Here is a 20,218-nt window from a genome sequence, read left to right as displayed (position 1 = left end):
GGCGACGCTGGCCGATATCACAGGCCCGTCTGGAAAAAAGCTCGCCGACAGGTTTACGGCCCGCGTCGTTGTCTATCTCGGGAACAACATGGAAAACCCGCTTTCGATCGAAAACCATGACGCAGCGTCAAGTTATGAACATGCGACATGAGAAATATCGCGGCAAACTGGCACGAGAGCTCGGCCAGCTATACTTGTAGTTCTGGTGTAGGCAACGGTGCACATCGATCCGTGATTCTAATCGCGATTCGTGATCATCAATGAAGGGGGGGTTCTGCGTAGTTGCCGCAATTGCATCAATTAGCATCGTTAAGTCGACTCAGCGTGAAAACGCGAAACGTCCCATTACAATGTCGAAGGATTCGTCCGAATTGATTGGCTACACGAGCTGGCTAGATGATAGCGTCCTTGGAACGAGCCCAAAGAGGCGAAGGAACTCTCCTCCTCGGCTCCTCGTGAGCGCGCGAGACGTGGTGGGATTCCTTGACAATGGCGGGTCATGGGAGAGCGGTGCAACAATCTCCCACGCATTCATCACGGCAAGCGGATCGGCAAGCGGGTATGTTGACCTTGCCTACTGGCCTTATTAAGATCTCGCGATTCGACGGGCGGCCGGGTGTGTTACATCACGAGCCGTGCCTCCTCCCGTTTCTCCTCCGCCACCTGGACATCCGCGGCCTTGGCAAGGATACCTCGTACATCCTGTGTTGTCTAAGCTGGCGCTTTAAGCTCCCGCCTCGTACGCGTGCCGAAACGTTTTCGTCGGTCGAGCGAGCGCGGCGCGACGTCCCATCGGCTTAGGGAGATCGCTGTGCGCCGAGAGAGCTCTAATTGGATTATTCCACGAGTAGAGAGAAAAAAGCAAGGTGAAAATCTGATGCTATGCCAGGGCGAAACTCGTAAAACGAGTTTCGAGGACTCTTCGCGCGATCTGAAAGTGGCCAGAGAGCGACGACGCGACGCGACGCGACGCGATGCGACGACGGCTTCTATGCAAAGCGAGGAGAAATCTGCGCGCGGATTTAAATTTTGGGTGATTTCCTAGAGATTGGAGCCCGGCTCGTCGCCGCGCCGGTAGATTCGCACGGACTGCATCGCACACTCGCTCGCTCGTTCGCTCACAGGGATTGTATAACGCGTTAGAAATCGAATGGCGACGCTGGCGGGCCCGTAATTAGAAGTTGCAGCGTTCAGCGAAACGGGAGCCCGCGTGGCTCGCCCGGCGCACGTGAAAGTGTTTACGGCTGAGGAAACGGATCGTGCCGGAGATAAAGGCCATTTACATGCAATTACATTGCGTGGTGCGGCATATTATTCCTCACCCGGCCTCTCCCGTCGTCTTGTCTTCGTTCGCGCTTCTCTCGTGCCTTACGGTCGTCCCGTCGACCGGCGAGGAACGCCGGCACGGCTGAGAATGGCCGATTCCGCGTCTCGTGGAATCATGCCAAATTGCGAATGCTTTCGGCTCTCGGGAAAGCCTCTCTAACCTTCGAAACACGCCGTTGCGTTGGTCAGGGATCGAGAATGATCAGGGAATTCCTTTCCGATCGACTATGAATAGATTTCTCTTACGAAACTGGAATTCGTGACGAAATCGGCAAATTAAGATGTTCGTAGATCTACGAAAGATAGAACAAAATTACGGAAAAGTTTTCATCAACGAGGATCTGCTTTCGGACAATGACACCTCGGAACTTGATCAGAATATTGTGCACCTGTCAGATCTTTATGTAAAATGACACTTCGTTACATCGTTTTTATTCGCTTTAATTTTGTTGGTCGTAATTCACAATATATTAACACGTTATCGATTGCTATACTGCTCTTAATCTATTTATTTTGTTTTTAGTTTTGATGTGTCGTTTTTAACTTGGATGTGGACTCTGAATTATCGACATACATTTTATATAATTTTTGCTTAGCTGTTGAAGGCCCTGTGCAACATTCGAGAGAATATAATTTATTGAATTTGGTAATAAAATATTTTTTTAAATTAATAAATATTAAAATAAACATGATTTGAACTATCGATACCTTATTTTTATGTTCGTTCGCTTAGTATAACGTTGATTGGATTTTATCAGTATGATAAATATTTATTAATATTACGAAAAAGTTTTAATTAGTGATGGTAATTACCCAAAAGGTTGCGAGCGAACGACTCTGTGAATCACTCAAGGTAAAACCTAGAGCAAACGGTTGACAAGGGCTGGGTGGTGCTGGAAGAAGATTCAACGCTCGCAACGCTAATCTCATCGGCGTACCCTCGACCCATAGCCAGCCCATCCTGATGGAAACTGTTCTTCTCTCGCCCAGATCTTCCACGTATAGCTCGCCTAAAACATAAATTGAAGGAACGCACGTAAATATCGTGATCCACTCTTCGATAATAATTAAATGAATTAATTCGACGCAATTAAGAAAAAAAATTCCTTACATTGCTTAGGAATTCTCCGTCGATAAACTTTCGTTTTCATCGACGTTCAATAGCGCACGCCGTAAATGGTATTGATGCTTTTATGTTTGAGCCGCGGTTTCAAGATTAAGAAGAATCGATGATTCACGCGTTTGTCGCGAGCGCGCCCATAACAAGAGACAGAAGAAACTTTGCGTCGCGAACAATTGATCGTATATCTGCATTACGATAAGTGGTATAAGCAGTCGAAAAAATAAAAGCTGTATCTCGTAGACAGCGATCGTGTTTATCAGTTTAATGAATATTTCATCACGGGGGCGAAATGGCGCAGCTTTGTCTCGTCGTTTCGTGGAAACGCGAATATCGCGAAATCGCGACTTCCACAATTTCCTACAATTTCGCTTCGTCCGGAATTAAGCGATAGCCTTCGACGTAATCGATGCTCGAAGTCATTTCGTGCCAGACCAATGGGCGTTTCGTCATTTGATTTCGCGTCCGAAAGGCTACTCCGTAAAAGGTATACGTCACGAACGCTCGTTACGCTCGCGATTTACGACGGAAGATCATCTTCTATTTTAGTACAAAAAAAAAGAAAGACTGAAAGAATTTGCGGGGGAAGACGATGATAAGGGCAACGAATCGAAAGTTTGACGTCATTTGATCGAGAGACGTGGGCGACGTAAACGCGGTTATCATCGGCACCCTATTGCTATTTCTCGCTCGTCTTGATTCAGACCAAACGAGTATCGACCGAAAATGGCGTTACACACACCTACGTTTCTCTACATGATACTCAGGCAGACTATTTTCGCCGGAGTCCGGGATGAAAATAGATCCTGCTGTGGATTCTTTTCTGCGGAGGATGAATACCTCTCGCTCTCGTTTAATCTTACATTGTGTCTGCGAAAGATTTCGAACCTGTCGTCGGAATGGCGGCAATTTGCAATCTCCATTCGCAAATAAAAACGTCATCTCGCTCCCGACTTTTGGTAAAATTAAATTACGGGAAAATTATTTTTTCAACGATTCACGTAATGAAAATTAATAACAAACAACGCATGGTGTCTAGTAAAAGTTCGAAAAGCAAAGGTATATTAACTGTCATTGTACTTAATACCTCATTGAAGAAATTCAAAGATTTCTAGTTGCTCTTAAATGTCTTTGAAAGATGAAAAGATGCGTTTGGGTATTTTCCGAAAGTTATAACAACAGAAATTTTGAAGGACGTTTACGAGCGCTGTGTAAAGGAAGAACGCATTTTCGGAAGGGCACGATACAACAAGAAATGTTTAGCATTCCTTTGTACGATATTAACAATAGGCGTTTTCCTACGCTACGCATTAAGCGTACTTGCATTTCTTCACGTAGGTGGATAGACCTACGTAGAATAACGACCTACGACACGCCCTTCGTCCGGAAATATCTCTTTTTATCAGGCCGAAAATTACTTGTTCAAACAATCTCATCGATTAACCTTTTGTTCCCCACCGAGCGTTAGGTAATCCTACTCGTTTCGCTTTCTTACGTTGTCGCCATTACGACAGACAACAATGGGGAGTCTAATTCTAACGGAAAATTAGTCTCAAGAATTGTCGGTGCAAGAGGGTCGTTGGACTTGTTCGTTAATAACGCAAAATAATGTGAGTTGAAAGTCGGAATCAATATTGAAGAAATAAGAGTTAATATCATCAAGTATTCGCGCGATACATCTCGGTCATATAGAGCCACTGCTGCACCAATAAATAAATAAATAAGAAGTTGAATCAGTCAATGAATAAATCTAAACAACTTAATATAATTATATTTTCAAGTAAAAAAATTTTATTTTAATCAAATCTGTATGAAAATTAGATGTAAAAAATATCAATTAATTTATAATTCATTTATTTTTAAGTCTTACTATTTTAATATTTTTCTTAAACAGTTATTTACTGATGATTGTTCAACAACTGGGACAGTAATAATCCATAAACATCCATACGTAGCATAATTTCGTATTGTTCTGCGTCTGAATAGCTAGAAGAGAAACGGAATAACATTTATAAGTCTCGTATCTCTTGAATGCTGATTGTGAGTAAAATTCACGCGATACATCATTGGAATGAAAGCGCCTCTGTTTTCACGAAATTTGCATCAAGAATGCATGTATTTATCCCGTCAGCAACATGATTTAATGATGTTCTATAACGTCGCAGTTGTTAGCATCTGCAACTGCGACGTTATTGACAAAACTTTTATATTTTCTTATTTTCTGACACCGTCGATGAACGAGAAATTAGGTAAAATGGTTTTTTAATTTTGTTGCGTTTTGTGTTGATCACACACCATATGAAATACTAAAATTGCTCTTCTGAAAATTGTGGAAATACTTTGCGCAATTTTCAATAAATAAACAGTAAATCTGATATAGATCACATATTTTATGTTTTATTATATTTTTTTTTATCAGTTTCCAATTCCAACACAGGCCGACATGAATTTTGATTCTGAAGCTCCAGAAACGACATCCTGAAGAATGTAATCCTGAAGGTTTTTGAGCATGTTAAAATCCGTAGTCCAAATTGCTCCACGGTCAGGTTTCTGAGATTCTATTCTTACCTTAAAGTTCCAATAAGACCTCCCAAATAGCAATGCATTCTTTGCACAAAAAGTGAAATACTTGGTAACTACAAGTTTTTCTTTGTTTGCAATCACGTAGTTACAAAGGGAGATACTAATCCCTTTGTATAATGTTGCCTACCTGAAGGCAACAGGAAGAAAACTTCCAGACCATTGAAGGACAATAGCGTACGGAATTTATTAGTACAAAATTTCCAATAACTTGTTATAAATAACCATAGATGGCATACGTTTCCGACAATATCATAAGCGCTTGAATGTTCATGAAATCACATAATAAATATCAGCATTAAGATCTAGCTGCGATTGATGAGGCATTTCGATTACGTTTATGTTATATTTTTTTTATTAGAATATCTTGGAAACCTAATGTGATGAAGCAATTTGAATTATGGATTTGATTTTAACATGCCAAAAACCTTCAAGATTACGTATCGCCATTTCTGCGTCAAAAATAAAACAATTCTTTTTGCAGGTCTCAATCGACCTTTTTTTAAGCTGAGATCATTAACAGACTGTGAAACAAAGATGAGTGAAGGTAAATTATACTTGATTTCGCGAATTGTGCGGATGTTGGAAATGATGTGGTACTATATAATGATCTTCACGCCAGTCATAATGAGTCACCATAAATTCATGGTCATTCCATTTGTCTATGCCGACAAAGCCCTGTACGCGTGAGATTTTTCCACGAATGCGTTACGAAGTACTGACTCATCAGCAAACCTTGCGAAGTGGGTGCATCGCGGGGTCTTTTTTTTTTTAAAGCAGCCAAGCGCATCGATTGCGCTAATAATTATATCATTTGAAAATGTTAATTGCTCTAATTGCGGAAGACATCGTAAAATTTCTACTAAAACACGCGCGATGTGCTCGGTGATCGAGCGAGGTTTCGAAAGACGCATCGTCAGGTCGGCGATTGCTTAAGAAAATAATATACGAATTTTTGAAGAACGCAACAAACAACAGATGTTTCCACAGCTCACGTGTCCTGGGCGGCATCTGTCTAAGTTTTCTCACCGTAAACCTTAGTTTTCTGGTCGAAAAAGTGCATTCTTGGTAAGCTCTCGAGCGGGAAACGCCGAGCCAAATGCCCTCGAGTGCCGAAGACTTTCCGAAAGAAGATAGCGATGTCCGCTCTCACGGTCCATTAAGCTCCAGAAAGCGAGCGTGTCGCGCTCATACGTGTGAATGAGCCATAAATAAAACGGTCGTTTCTAAACCCGCATCCTGCCGTTCTGAAAGCTTCTCGGACAAACGTATTATATATGCCGGACTATTACTTGGAACGTACCGCGAAAGTCCGTGCGTTAAATTTAAAACCGTCGTTTTAATTTCTTTGCTGACATATAACAAGAAATTTCGCTTCTACAATTTCTCCTAATATTCATTTATTATTAAAGCGCTATAAAATAGTGACAAGAATTATGAAGTTTCTCGCAAGTGTAAGCAGGGAAATGTATGAAGGCGCATTTTAATACACTTTATGGGAAATACATGGAAGCAACAAGTGGAAGCAGCGAGACTAATCTGGACCGTGTCGCATTTCTCATGCGTGTAAAGCTCTTATCTTGCCGTTACGAGCAGGAAAAAAAGGAAAGTCGAGCGACACTGTCGTGCAATTGCAAAAGAACAATGACGCGTCATATTGTATCGCAACTCTCTCTTTTCACGGAAAAGCAATGTTCCTGTGCAAACATTGAAGAAATGCATGCGACTACCTGTATGCGCAAGGATTAACCCTGGCATTATCGCAAAAAGAATGATATTCGTCTACCCAGGCAGCATATTGTCTAGACTATCTAAAATCGATGGATAGGACAACTTTAAGACATTTTTCTAACTAAGAATATCTTTAAGAATTCTTTAAGAAACATTTTTAAAATATTTCATAAGAAAGATATCTTAAGGATACCTTATTATTTTAGAATTTTAGATATTCTGCTCACTGGATAATTACTATTATCAAAAATTTAATTATCATAACAAGCTGCTATAAATATTTAGAAAAAACATGTATTATTATTATCTGTAATTGTCAGGAAAAATTATTATAGTATTTGATTAAATGCTGATCATAAAATATTTTTTGACTGGATATTCATGAAATGCGCGCGTATGCACATTGAGACAAAGTATTTAATATTTGTGATTATAATTAAATATTAAAATAATTGTTATAAATAATAATAATGATTATAAATTATAGCCATTTTTGCGCGATGCTAACACTGTTAAAAACTATACACTGTTAAAAATTGGTAGCAGAATTTAATGTAATGTAACGGAAGCACAAATTCAAGTAGGTACATAAAAAAAACATTTAACATACATTTAACATAAATTTAATGTTGTCAAAAGTGCATTAAATTTTATGCACATGCTTTCGGTTATAGATACATTAAATTTAATGTGTTTTTAAATATATTGAATTTCATGACATTTTAAACGATGTACATTTTAATTATAACAACTGCAATATTATTTTATACGTTTTTAATGAACCTGCTTGAAATTTTCTTTCGTTACATTACATTAAATTCTTCTGGCGATTTTGAACAGTGTATAAGTGCACAAGTCCCTTCCTATATTTCTTCTTAGTATGTGAGTGCAGTAGAATCGACAGTCACGATGCCGAAAAAGTTTCAGTAAGGCGCCCTATGAATATATACAAGAGGACGGAGGACAACGGATGCGCGGTAGCAACTTAATGCACGTCGTTACACGTTTCATTCCGCCCCTTGCGGTTGGTCCCACGTCGCGTAAAACTCAGGAAGCCGTTTAGATTCTAAGACAGAATGCAGAATGTTTCATCTACCGGGTGAACCTTTCGAATCATTAAATTTGTTGAATCGACCGATTAATCAGCGCTAATTTTTCGACAAAGAGCATGGAAGGAACGGGCAGGCATGTAACGATAAAAACGATCGACAAAAACTGTAGAGCCGGCTATATTTCGACGCAGGAGAATCCTGCGGTAATCCTGGGGTCACTGGCGGAAAGGTTCCAAGGGAAATGCAAGGACCCAAGTCTCGCTACCGCGCGCTTCCTTTTTGCCAGCCACTTTTTTCCGTTGCGCTCGGTCAACACAGGAGATCCTGTTCAACAGTTATTCATTTTTCACCTCATTCCTTCACGCTCCTCTGCCTCCTGTCAGTCCTGGCATGTCATCACGACCAAACAGGACCCCGCCTTTTTTTCTTTTCTTCGCGGCCGGTTACGTCGCGTCCTCGGAAGCACCATGAATTATTTATTCGCGAGGTTCATTGGGAGGAACACCTTCGAATTCCGGTGAATGTCCTCGATTTTCCACGCAGCCTGGCCTCCCTTCACCCTTTTACCCTTTCCTGCACGCGTTGCAAGGACGAAAATTAGAATTTCATGGCTGCTAGCGATGAGCGAGGAAAAAAAACCAAGAGGAGGTCGGCAATGCGCTTTCTCCGTAAGTCCCGCATAATGAGATTTACAACCGCATAACGGAAGAAATATTGCAAAATAAGATTATACTTCTGACGAGAGCGATCGCGATTTTCCACTTGGGTCAAATATGACACGGTTTCTATCGGGATGACAATTTTTATTTAGTAATATATGTTATTATATGTGGGTTATACATGAAACGCCATGTTTTGTCACTAGTTACAATCGTTTCTAGAACTTTTCTTTTTTATATATACGTTCGTTTTTTAAAAGCGACAATGTAACCTCATACAAAAATTTGTAAAATAAAGTAGGTAATAAATTGTTAACAGTGTCGGGCAAATTGTAATTGTAATTGTAATTAATTACATTTATTAATCAATTATGTCCAATTTTTCTTCAATTATTGATTCGATATTAATGAAATTCATACTATTTCGGCTATCAACCGATATAGATGTCTTTCCAGGAAATTTGTCTTTCTAGGAAAAAATCAGGTATACAGCGTATACGTGACTTATTCCAAAAATTTCCGAATTTTATCTTTATAATTTTTTCGGGTTTGCTAGAAATTTATTTAACTTACCTGCTACAAAATATTTCTAAGTTGACGCATAATACCTAACGCAGTTTCCAAAGCACTCATGGATACGATGCATCAACCGAGATAGCTAATATTTCGAAAGAAATAAGGCTGAATCAATTTGTTTCTCAAGTTTCCGCGTAAATTCCCTTACAAATTTTCCTTGCAGGCAACAATTTGAGAAAAATATTAGAGCGTTCCTATGGACACTGTTAGGCTTTGAATCTAGACCTTCTCCTTATTAGGTAGCCATTTTGCCACAACTGCTTCTCTTTTGTTGATACTTTCATATTTTATCTAAATAGAAAGTTTTGATATTTCAAATTGGGAATCTTAGAAAACTATAAATTGCTAATATTATCTTGAGTTGCTGAAACATCAGAGAAAATATCAGACCAAAGAGAATAAATTGTGAATAGACAATTCGTGGTTCTTTCATCGTGACAATGCATACGTGCTGATTCCGTGACTTCTCCACAAAAATGAATGTGACTGTGCAGTCTCCCTATTCTTCTGTTCATAGTCTCCCTGCGGACTTTCTTTTTTTCTAAAACTGAAATTCACGTTGAAACGCCAAAGATTCGACACGACTGAAGGCATCAGGAAAAATTTATAGACTTACAAAAAACGTGTATCAAGAATGTCTCTTAAAGTGGAAATGGCATTAGGAGAGATGTATGAACAAAAAAAAAAGAGAGAAAAGACTGGAAAAGTTGTAAGCTTCAGAAAGATTACAAAAATTCGAGAATTTCTTGAACAGATCTCGTAGTTGTAAATTTTCTATCATATATTTTTCAGTATGATGCAATTTGGAGTTCATTAACACAGCTTTAATAATTCAGGATAAAAATGTTCACGAGCGTGTCAAGCATCTCCAAATCATCCCAGCGGAAACAAGTGCGTGTTCGCGGAGCTAGGTGAAACGCGACGTGAAAGTGACAAGCTCGCGCAACGCGCGCAGCGTCGCGTCGACCGGGACCGACCGAGCGAGGTGGACCAGGGCGACTCGTCGCGTGGCTTCCGGTCTCGGAGAAGGAACCAGGAAACGGTGGTGGTCGCGTCGCTGCCGTGTAAATCTACGACCATGGCGTAGCCAGGAACTACGGCGGAAAAACGGTCACCGTTACCGCTCCGCTCCGCTCCGTGCTACCGGAATTCGCGTACGGCCTCGTGTAACTGTTGCGAAGCGCGGTGCCGAGCATCGCCAGCCGAGTGTGGTATGTCAGTCAGTGCGCGGCCAGTGGCGTAGAACACTCGCTTGCCTTGCCATATGCACCTGCCCACGAGTGCTTTCCAGTTGGATGCCCGCCACATGGCGACCAGTGGAGTTTATCCTGTCACGATTGATTCACGGCGCCTCTGTGTAAATACTTTGGTTCTTGAATTCGCAACCGCATAACCGATGCGAAACGTGCCTTTCGTTATATCAGAGAGAATAAACAAATGTCCGATTATAGCAAAATCAAACCTGGAGTTATGTAATATATTTAATGTGGGTCACATTTATTGAAAATCTCTAACAGAAGAAATGATGATTTGATTCAAGTTTTCAGATGATTTGATTCAAGTGTTCAAATAATTTATTTAGTAAATGTTATTTGTTTGATATAAATATAATATAAATATAAATTAATTATTGGAATAATTCTCTGGTGTCGGTAAAATAATTGATACAATTTATTTAAAATAAAAAATAAAAAATAAAAAAATACATCGCAAAAAGTTATTTAAAATAACAAATACTAAATGACTATTTTATTTTATTTTAAGTACATATTTTAAATAACTTTATTTTAAATACGACCTCTCTTTACGAGTGATTCTCGTTTTTTGAAAATTCTCCCTTTTAATAAAGAAAGCCAAATCCAATCGAAATTAACTAGCAGTAAAAACTCATTTAAAAAACTTACTTTAAATTAATTTTTTAATTTTTTCTATTTAAAATAATAAATAACTATTTTATTCAATTTCAAATACATATCTAAAAAAATATTTTAAACACGACTGATCCTGATAATTTTAATATCATCCTTATTTGAATCAAGTAACTTTTTCTGTCGGTATATATTATTCATTCTGATAATAAATTCAGATCGAATTTTGCTTATGTTATAAATATATACATAAAAACAGTTTGCAAAATTGATTTGATTACGCCATTCAATAAGTGTTCCAGCGTTTCATAATCTATCCTCACATCTTTTCTTTTGCCAGAATTAAATAAATATTTCTGCGGCAGAATGTCATAAACCGCGAAAGACAAGTGTATACGAATGCCGCAAACATGCAGAAGTGGCTCACATTGTCTCGTCTGGCGAAACAAACGGTTCGTTAGCAGTAATTACAAGGCAAACCCGTTAGCGGCGCGTAGGAGGGAGCGTTTTTTCTTTCAGGAACGTACTTGCAAACTGCATATGTTCGCAACACGTTGAAATTCTGGGAATTGTTGTTCACTTGTTTCGCAATTTTTGCCGTCTCGCCAGCTACAGCCCTTCGTTTCCGTTTGCAGCGATTTCGCTGCAGTCGCATTCAATTAGCCGCAGCCGTGATCGCTGAACTCGTAACCGCGTTATTCCGCTCGTTGTTTCAGCAAACTGCCTTCCCAAAACAATCTTCTTCGAGAATCCAATTTTCTCTTTGCGTCCTACACGCGTATCGCATCGAATATCGCCCTTCCGCGTTTGATAAACGCGGCGACAAGCGGCAAGTTTTGGGCCTACGATAAAATAAATAATTCAAAGGGAGGGTGGGGGGTTAGTGGCGCGCGCGCGCGCGCGCGCGCGAACTGGCCAAGAGCACACGAAACACGCATCCCCTTCCTCGAGGCCATCGATCTTCTCATGTAAATCAAGCATTCGTCTTCGTACGAGTCATTTATTATTATCTCGCTCTTTACATCGCTCTTCGCTCTCTTCCTCCCCGCCCTTCCGCCCTTTCACTCCAGTCTTTGCATCCCCCTCGCGAATGTGCCGGACAATGCGGCACCGCGCCCATAAGCTTTTTGTGTGCATTTTGGACGCGCGCGCAGGCATGACTTTGCGGCCTTTCTTCGTGAGACACCTTGCACCACGAAGATCCGTTCCCTCGGTAGCATCCCGTTTTAGCCGCCGCGGTCTTTTGCGTGCCTTTACCACCCGTCGCGTGGTCCGGTCGAGATTTTAAATCCGCTACAGTACAAATAAACAGACGTAAGCTTCGCGCAATCTTTCTCTCGTTCGCAGGTCTAATTTCACAGTTTAGGGCTTTAAGGGTTGATTCGCGCCTCGAAAGAGAGATTCGCGCGTACGACATTCTCGATCGCCTCTGCTCTATCTCACGTGCGGCTTTTACACGCATTTCTCGGCGATACATGCGCGCCGATGGAAATTTCTCAAACAGGATACAAAACTTTACCGTGTTGGCTGACGGACGACAAAGGCTATTGTCAATCTTCAAGCGTTGCCGCACAATGGCAGCTGAGAGAAATAGTCGTTCGATGTCAATGACTGGTAACGAAAGAAGTTACATCAAGCAAAGTCGTGTTGTACATCAACATGGAAATGCATTGACATGGAAAACCATAAGGAAGCGCTCCGTTTCTGTCAACAGACGGAGCATCGTATCATATCGTATCTCGCTTACCATTTATAACTTCATCGCTTTTATTTAGCTCTTGTGCTATCTCTAATGTTTCTCCCATTAATTTGCATGGTCAAGAGATTTCTCTCGCTCGCCGCGTGCGCACGCGCGACATCGCCGTTTCCTCTTCTTTTCTTTATCGCCTTTTGTTTATATATTACTCTGATAAGGCAAAAACATCCATCGAGGAAGAAAGCGGAGTGAGAGTTGGAGAGCGAGAAGGGGTGCGAGAGTGTCTGCGCGCGAGATGAAGCAGCGAAGGGATAGCGGGGAGAAGCGACTGGATGAGCAACGGACGTGTGAAAACAGAGGAAGCATTCATACGAGTGCGACACGTGTTTCCTTGGTGGCTTCTTCACGTCCATCTCTCTCAAATGGGCGTTTCTCGCGACGGCGCGAAGCAGCTTAATTAAACGCGAAATTTCTCCGCAAACGAACCGGGAAGTCTCCATGAGAAAATTTCCATCGTAGAAAAGCCGTGGATGTGCCTTCGGCCAGCGAAAGCTGCTTGTTTCGTGTACATAAACATTTTGTTGAAAGAAGAAATTAATTAAAAAAGATTTCACAAAACGCGGTGCGGCACCTGCACAGTGTCGTAGAATGTCAGAATAAAAATGTATTTTACAATCTTTTACATTTTACGTGTAACAATTCTGTAATGTTAACTACAGATTAGCCATAAAACTACAATCAATTTATCGAGAATAACTACTTTTATATGACAACTTTAAAAAAGAGACCGTATTAGCAAAATACCATGTTGTTGTCTAATCTTTCAAAACTTGAAATGCATAACTAAACAAAAAAACACTCGAATATGTGTGTATATTCGTGTAATAATATGCTCAAGCTTAAAAAGAAATAGGTGTAATTAAATATTAAAATAAACTTGGAAAAAGTGTGTTGGAAATATTTAAAAGTAAAAATGCCTTAGAACATATGGTATATAGACATATTAATGCCATACATAAAAACTATTAAATAAACAATTTCATAAATAATTACTAAAATTAATAACGGTCACTTAATAACGGAAATAATATCAGTGACCTAATGAGATAATACGGGGCTCATGTAATCTTTTTCTCTACTTGATAAATTAAGTTTACAGTTACAGGTGCGGCATGTATGGTATATCGGAGTTACTCTATTTTACATATAATTATAACTTTTTAATTTCTTCGTTTAAATTTTTACAGCTTGGTTTCCATACAGTATGAACATTTTTCAGAAGTGTTCTTAGAAATATTTTTATTAAAAGATAAAGTATGTCATAACAATTGTGAAACATGTCAGCAACATTTGCTTTGGTATAACAAAATATTCATGTTTCTTGAACTTAAAATTTTGCTAGAAAAATTGCTAAAAAGTTATTTAAAAAATCTATAACCTTTCTAAAATATTACAAAGTTAATAAAATGGTAAAACCTTTTTCAAATATTGCTAACCGTAAATTTCTGAATGTAATAAATTTAAATATCATTTCTGAAGTATTTTAGATGTATTTCTTAATAAATTCAAAGTACTTCAGAAATAATATTTAAATACTATTAATATATACAGAAGTTTACCGTTAGTAATATTTCAAAAAGATTTTATCCATCTTAGTAACTATTGGATAGTATTCCAAAAAATTTGTAGATTATTTCAATAAACTTGTAACAATTTTTTTAAAAAATTTCAATAAACTTGTAAAAATTTTTCCGAAAAATACAGAAATAGAGTTATCTTTTACATAATATCAGCTAAAAATTATTTAATGAGCAGCTATCGTAAAACTGTCATTTATTAAATACCGTCTTTGAGATTCGATATCATACAAGTACTTTTCACAAATGGTATGATGATGAATCACGGCAATCCTCGAATTAGCTCCTCACCACCAATTGAACATGTCGGGGATTTGAAGCAAAATGATGACGCAACTAAACACGAACAGGGAGAGGTATAAAGTAGAATGATTCAAAGTCAAACAACAAAGAAAGGACATTCTGTATTAGCGAATCCATTGTGCAAATTGTAGATAGGAGGAAGAAACGCGCGTATTTTTCTGTAAAACCTAACAGCATCGCCCTGTTAACAAAAGTACGACCTACATTGATTCGACAGTGAAATTGAATTAGGCGAGTGATTTGGCAAATCAAAGAAATTCGAGGATTGGCGAGAAAATCCCAAAAGATGAGACTGGGGTAACTTTCAACGGTCGGGACATCATTTATCTTGATGATTGACGAGCACAGTGTACAAAGAAAGCCCAAAATCCCCTAAACGGTACTACAAAAGACCAGGTGTTAGGAAGAACGGTTCTGTTTACCCTAGAAATTACCACGACCTACTATCACAAATTTCGGAATGAACACGTACTTTTCATGCTAAATGCTCAAGCTGAGAATCATTCGATTACAATTAACGCTTTTTTTATTCGTTTTTTAAATTATTATTAAAAATAAGATTTAAATAAAAAAAAATTTAGTGTTATTTCAATTTCAATTCTCTTTTCTTTATGTTATTATGTAAACGGAGATTTATTCTATTTATCTCAATTTATTATATTGTCGCAAATAAATTCAGAAATAATTTTTGCTTGCTGCAACATCGACTTTTTTCCCAAAATATGAAAATAGTAAAATCGTTATAAATTAACATTATTAAATTTTCAGTAATACCAAGAAAGCTCTTCTTTCACGTTTTTGATTTCTTCTTTCTTCATAACTATTATCTATATAAAAATAAACCATCGTTATTCCTGCGCACTGGTTCTCTGTGTAACAGAAGAAGAGGAAGATTTCTTGAAGCATGCGCTACAGCGATTGGCGTGAAGTAAGACACTTAAGTTCGAACCGGTAAAGCTTTTCTTTCGCCGACCGATCGATCGTGCGACCAAGTCGATTCGCCGCTTTTTTCTTCGCGCGCACAAAACGAGTACATTATGCTCAGCGAAACAATAGCCGCAAGGCTCCTGTGGAGCTCTCATGTACGGCAGGACATCGGAGGACAGCTGGCTGGGAGCCTGAGAGGCCTTCTGCGACAAGTGCTGTGATCGGCAGTCGATTGTTCTCGAGGTCGATCAATACGGTCGCGTATCGGAGATGTCGAGTTCAGTTCAATGATTCGAAAATGTCATTAGTCGATTGCAATAACTTTCGTGCCCACAACTGTATTGAAGAAGTTAATACTCTCGAAATCGAAATTAGTGAAATCTTACTAATTTCAGTGCTGTACTTATTTAATAATATAATAATTTTAATGATATATTATTATATTAATCAGTAATTTATGCACTGCCTCTTAATGATTTTAATCAGTAAGAATATTCCCTTTTAATTGGAACCACTGCAAGACTGTGAATAGTTGACTGTGAATGATTACAGTTACAAGTATAGCAAATCAGTAATTATAGATTTTCAGTTTAGAAAATACATGCAAAAAAATATTAATTTTATTGCCAAGGAAAGAAATTATTTAATTAATTTTACTTTCTTTTCTTATAAAAATCAATCATTTTAACAAAGAATATTTTCTTAATAATTGTTTTAAAATGTACATCCTTGATGGAAAATTTCAAGAAGATATTAAATACATTATAGAGAATGTCCTATATGCGGGTGACATTTAATATCTTTTTTAGAGGACCATATCGAGTTTTGCTTTTGACAACCTCACGTAAACGCTCTTCACGCTTGACAAGCTGGATGTTGTGTGACGATTCACGTGACTAGTTTTGTCCGACCTTTATCTTATTTTTAGCGCAAAAAGGTTATTCATGCGATAATTACAGCTTGATTTGCAATTCAGTTTGGTAAGGTCGATACGAACTTGTACGTTTAAACGTTACGTGCAAATTTGTGTGGGATCAAGCTTATGCAACGAGACACAGTTACTCAGTTAATTAAGGAAGTAGCGCTTTATTTTTTCTTTGTTCGCATCATTTACGTGTGTCGAAGTATATGTAAATGAAAACATACGGAGACTGTTTGTTTTAATTCTCTCAAATATTATCTCAATTTTATTCGCAAGTAAAAATATTTGGTCACTGCGATAAACTTTGTAATGGTAAAAGAAAGCTTATATAATATTCCATTATAAAATGTTAAATGCGTCTTTAACTGTAATATTGAAACTAATTGGGATTTTTCATATTGCAGTTTTAAAATCTATAATTTATTTAAAATAATTTGATATATAATTTACAAGATTTTAAAACAACTTAATTTTTATTATCTAATTATTAAAAATTATAACAATTTATTAAAATTGTAATTGAATCATTTATAATTGTTGTAAACAAGAACCTGTAATTCCATCTTCGAACAAATCAACATTTATTTCTCATTTTAAAACTCTGCTATCTGTGGCTGAAAGAATCATGACTCGAAACATTTCGCATGGATCATCTTATATTGCATAATAATCGAGGGATTATTGGGAGATTACAGTGGGAGCTGCAGGGATGCAATCTCGGCGATCTATACGCCGTCTTGTTAACGATCGTACTAACCACCCCGTTGTATGCCCTTTGGCACGATTACGCCGATACCGATACCGATACCGATAATGTCGGACACGCCGTTTCGCTGGGAAGAGAACGGAAGAGCGTGGCGATGCATACGTTACGCCAATGAAGAAGCCCCGTTTGCCGAGGCTTTCGACACGGTCATTTTCCGACCGGTAAATTTCCATACAAACTGCACGGAGGCATTTCTGTCCAGGCGCTCGCGCTCTCGCGAGGGGCTCGAAATGAATTGACTTTCACAGTCCGTATCGTGGCCCTTTCATAAATTAGGTGTGTGTCCTGCGATTGTGATTCTTTCAACGTTCCGTCGTAAAGATGAAGCGTTTGTATTTTTCTGTAACCGTCTGAGACAAGGTGTTCGTCCCAATATTACTCTTCAATGGTATCGTCGTCCTTCTGACGTGAAACTCGCGAAAACTCTCCTTTCGCGCGCTTGCAGGGGACGACAACGACGACAGCGGCGGCGGCGGCGGCGGCGCTCGCTTTCCCATAGAGAAGTTAAGAAAAGGTCGGGAGGTGCCTGCGCGGATAAATCAATTTTCCGCGATACGAAAAGCGGGTAGCCGGCAACTGGTCGCCGTGCCGCCTCTTCCCGAATCCCGAGACCCTCTCTCGAGCCTACCCTCGGGGCATCTCATCCGAGGACTCCGGACGGCGCGGCGCGGAACGGCGGAGCCCTCGTAAAAAGACAGATCCTCCTCGTGGTGTCGAGGTGTCGCGCGTGAGAAAGGGGTGCGAAAGCTCGTCTTGTCTCTGTAGCTGCTTGCTGCACGCTATGGTGCCTCCGAGGCCCTTTTGTCAGTGATTATGGTTTTCTGTCGCCTGTACGCTCCTTCTCTGCATCCGTGCAAGGAGGAAGGAAGGAAAGGAGGCGCACACACACGGGAGGCATGTGGCACAGAACGCGACGCAAACGCAGGCCTATAAAGGTAGAAACCTGATTCCGTTTTTCCATCCCTTCCTCTCTCTCACTCTCGCACACACTCTTTCTCTCTCCGGATTTCTCGTACGTGATCCATGGCATTCTCCCTCTCTCGCGTACTCGTTCACTCTCTCATCCCCCGACTCCAGTGTCGCCGTTTTTCTGTCTCTCCTCTCCCGGCCGCGTGACAACGACCCGAAGCTAAGTAAACATCATCGTCGGACTCTAATGGAAATCGAATCGAGCCGCGCGACGCGACACGACGCGATGCAAGCTTCCGCAGCGCGCGCGAACTAAACGGCGCCGTCGTGGAAGACCGGTTCCGCGTTTAGCCTCTGTGAACCCTTTTCTTTTCTTTTAGGAATTACTCGACCAAAATGTTCTTTGCTTCTCTCGCTCTCCTTTTCACTTCCTTTCTCTCTCTCTCTCTCTCTCTCTTGGCCAGTCTCTTGCCTCTACAACGCGACATTAGAAAGCTCGCGGACCGGAAAGGGGTGCGTGCTTGTTTGCTTTCATGTGGAAGCCAAACCTCTGCTTTGTGCCGAATTCCTTTCATCACCAATAGCGAACGAGGCTAAATTGTTGGCGCCATTGTAAATGATTTCGATTTACCACAGCGGTCTTGTAATCGCGTCAAATAACTTATTCTCGTCGAGATGCAATCGATCGCGATACAATGAGGAGGGGGAAAATCTGCGAAAAGAAACCGCGCTGCCCATTTGATTGCACTTTGAAGAGCAGGGCAAAGGAGAGAGGTGGAAAAAACAGATTTTTCCTCTCGTACGAAAGATTTCTCGTCATTCGACAAAGGAAGGCCCCTTAACCCGATTGCTTGACGACTCAATTCCGGCACGACCCTACAATGCGAGAGAGCAGATCGAGATAACATTGTCGCACGATTTTTCGTGACGACCATTGTGACGCACAGCTGGCCGAAGGGTTGCGCCGCCATTACGGTGATTTTGTCCCTTGATTCCAGATGGGTCGACCCTCCAAGGAGATACACAGACGGCTTCGTAACTCTTTCCTTTGGAAATTAATTGTTGCACCGGTCCCGCCGCGGCTGGAGTAGGGCCCACTCGGGGCCCCCCCGAAGCGCTTCTTATCGCGCCGCGAGTCCACCGAGCGATCTAAAAGGATAGGAAGACGAGTTTTCACGCGAAGACGATCGATCTGTATTGCTGCAGGACGATTTTTCCTCGTGCGACTCTTCGCATCGTCTTTCGCGACTTTTTCTTTTTTTTTTATCCTTCGCCAGAGGGTACGACGTAGGGTGTAATACGATATGGGGATTATGTCGCGCCTCGACGGCACCTAATTGAACCCTAGAGGTACCGGATGTTGTATATGTTGTGACCGTTAGTCGACCAATTCCTGAACGACTTCATTCATCTGCTTTTTACAATGAGCTACCTTGATGCAACGGAACACAATACGCGTCGTGAAATAATTTTGTATTACTTGATTCGCTACTCTCTCAGAAAGGATTTTTAATAACAAGACTAAAAATATATTCTTGACGTACTTCATCCTATTGCAATCTCATCGAGTATAAAAGTAAAGTAATATTACGATGAGATCGATAATTCTTATTTCTTAATCTATCAAATTAACTAAGATTGGCTTATTGTCTTGAGATAACAGTAACACATACACGGAAACAACGGTTTTGCTAAAGTATCTAAAAATTTAGTTGAATCGAGATTTGAAAATAATTTTGTTAGGCCATCAAAATAATTATGTTGGACTCTCAAACTGAATCGCTAGAATGTCAAAATTTTTTCGCAGCATTATTCATCATGCCTGAACATCCGCCATAATTATTTTGATGGCGCGATAAAATTATTTTCAAATCTGTATTCTGCTAAATATTTTGCGTTCTTTCCGTGTAGAAGTAGCATTAGATCTAGAAATATGTCTGTGGGCGTACATTTATCTGATAAAAATAATTAAATTCCATTTTGCTACAAAAAATATTCAAGTTACATAACTTTATGTAAATCTGCAGATACTATGCAGACACGTGCGTACTTGAGCAATGTCATAATAATTTTTGCTTTAAACGCAACTCCCATTACATCATTTGTTAACGTTACGTCGTAGCAATAACGATCGATACCCTTACAA

At 39.8% G+C, this 20,218-nt stretch overlaps 1 protein-coding gene across 1 annotated transcript in view; it reads right to left on the bottom strand.

Annotated features, from left to right (window-relative positions):
- The window catches only part of LOC105196769, a 42,281-nt gene that overhangs the window by 6,746 nt on the left and 15,317 nt on the right, over positions 1–20,218 (bottom strand). The window contains exon 2 of the mRNA XM_011162870.3: positions 2,140–2,336. Coding sequence (XP_011161172.2) covers positions 2,140–2,336 — 197 coding nt within the window. The remainder of the gene's footprint in view (positions 1–2,139; positions 2,337–20,218) is intronic.

This window comes from Solenopsis invicta, chromosome 2 (genome assembly GCF_016802725.1).
Source record: "Solenopsis invicta isolate M01_SB chromosome 2, UNIL_Sinv_3.0, whole genome shotgun sequence".
NCBI lineage: Eukaryota > Metazoa > Arthropoda > Insecta > Hymenoptera > Formicidae > Solenopsis > Solenopsis invicta.
Note: the sequence above shows the minus strand (reverse complement) of the source record. Positions and strands in the feature narration are given on the sequence as shown.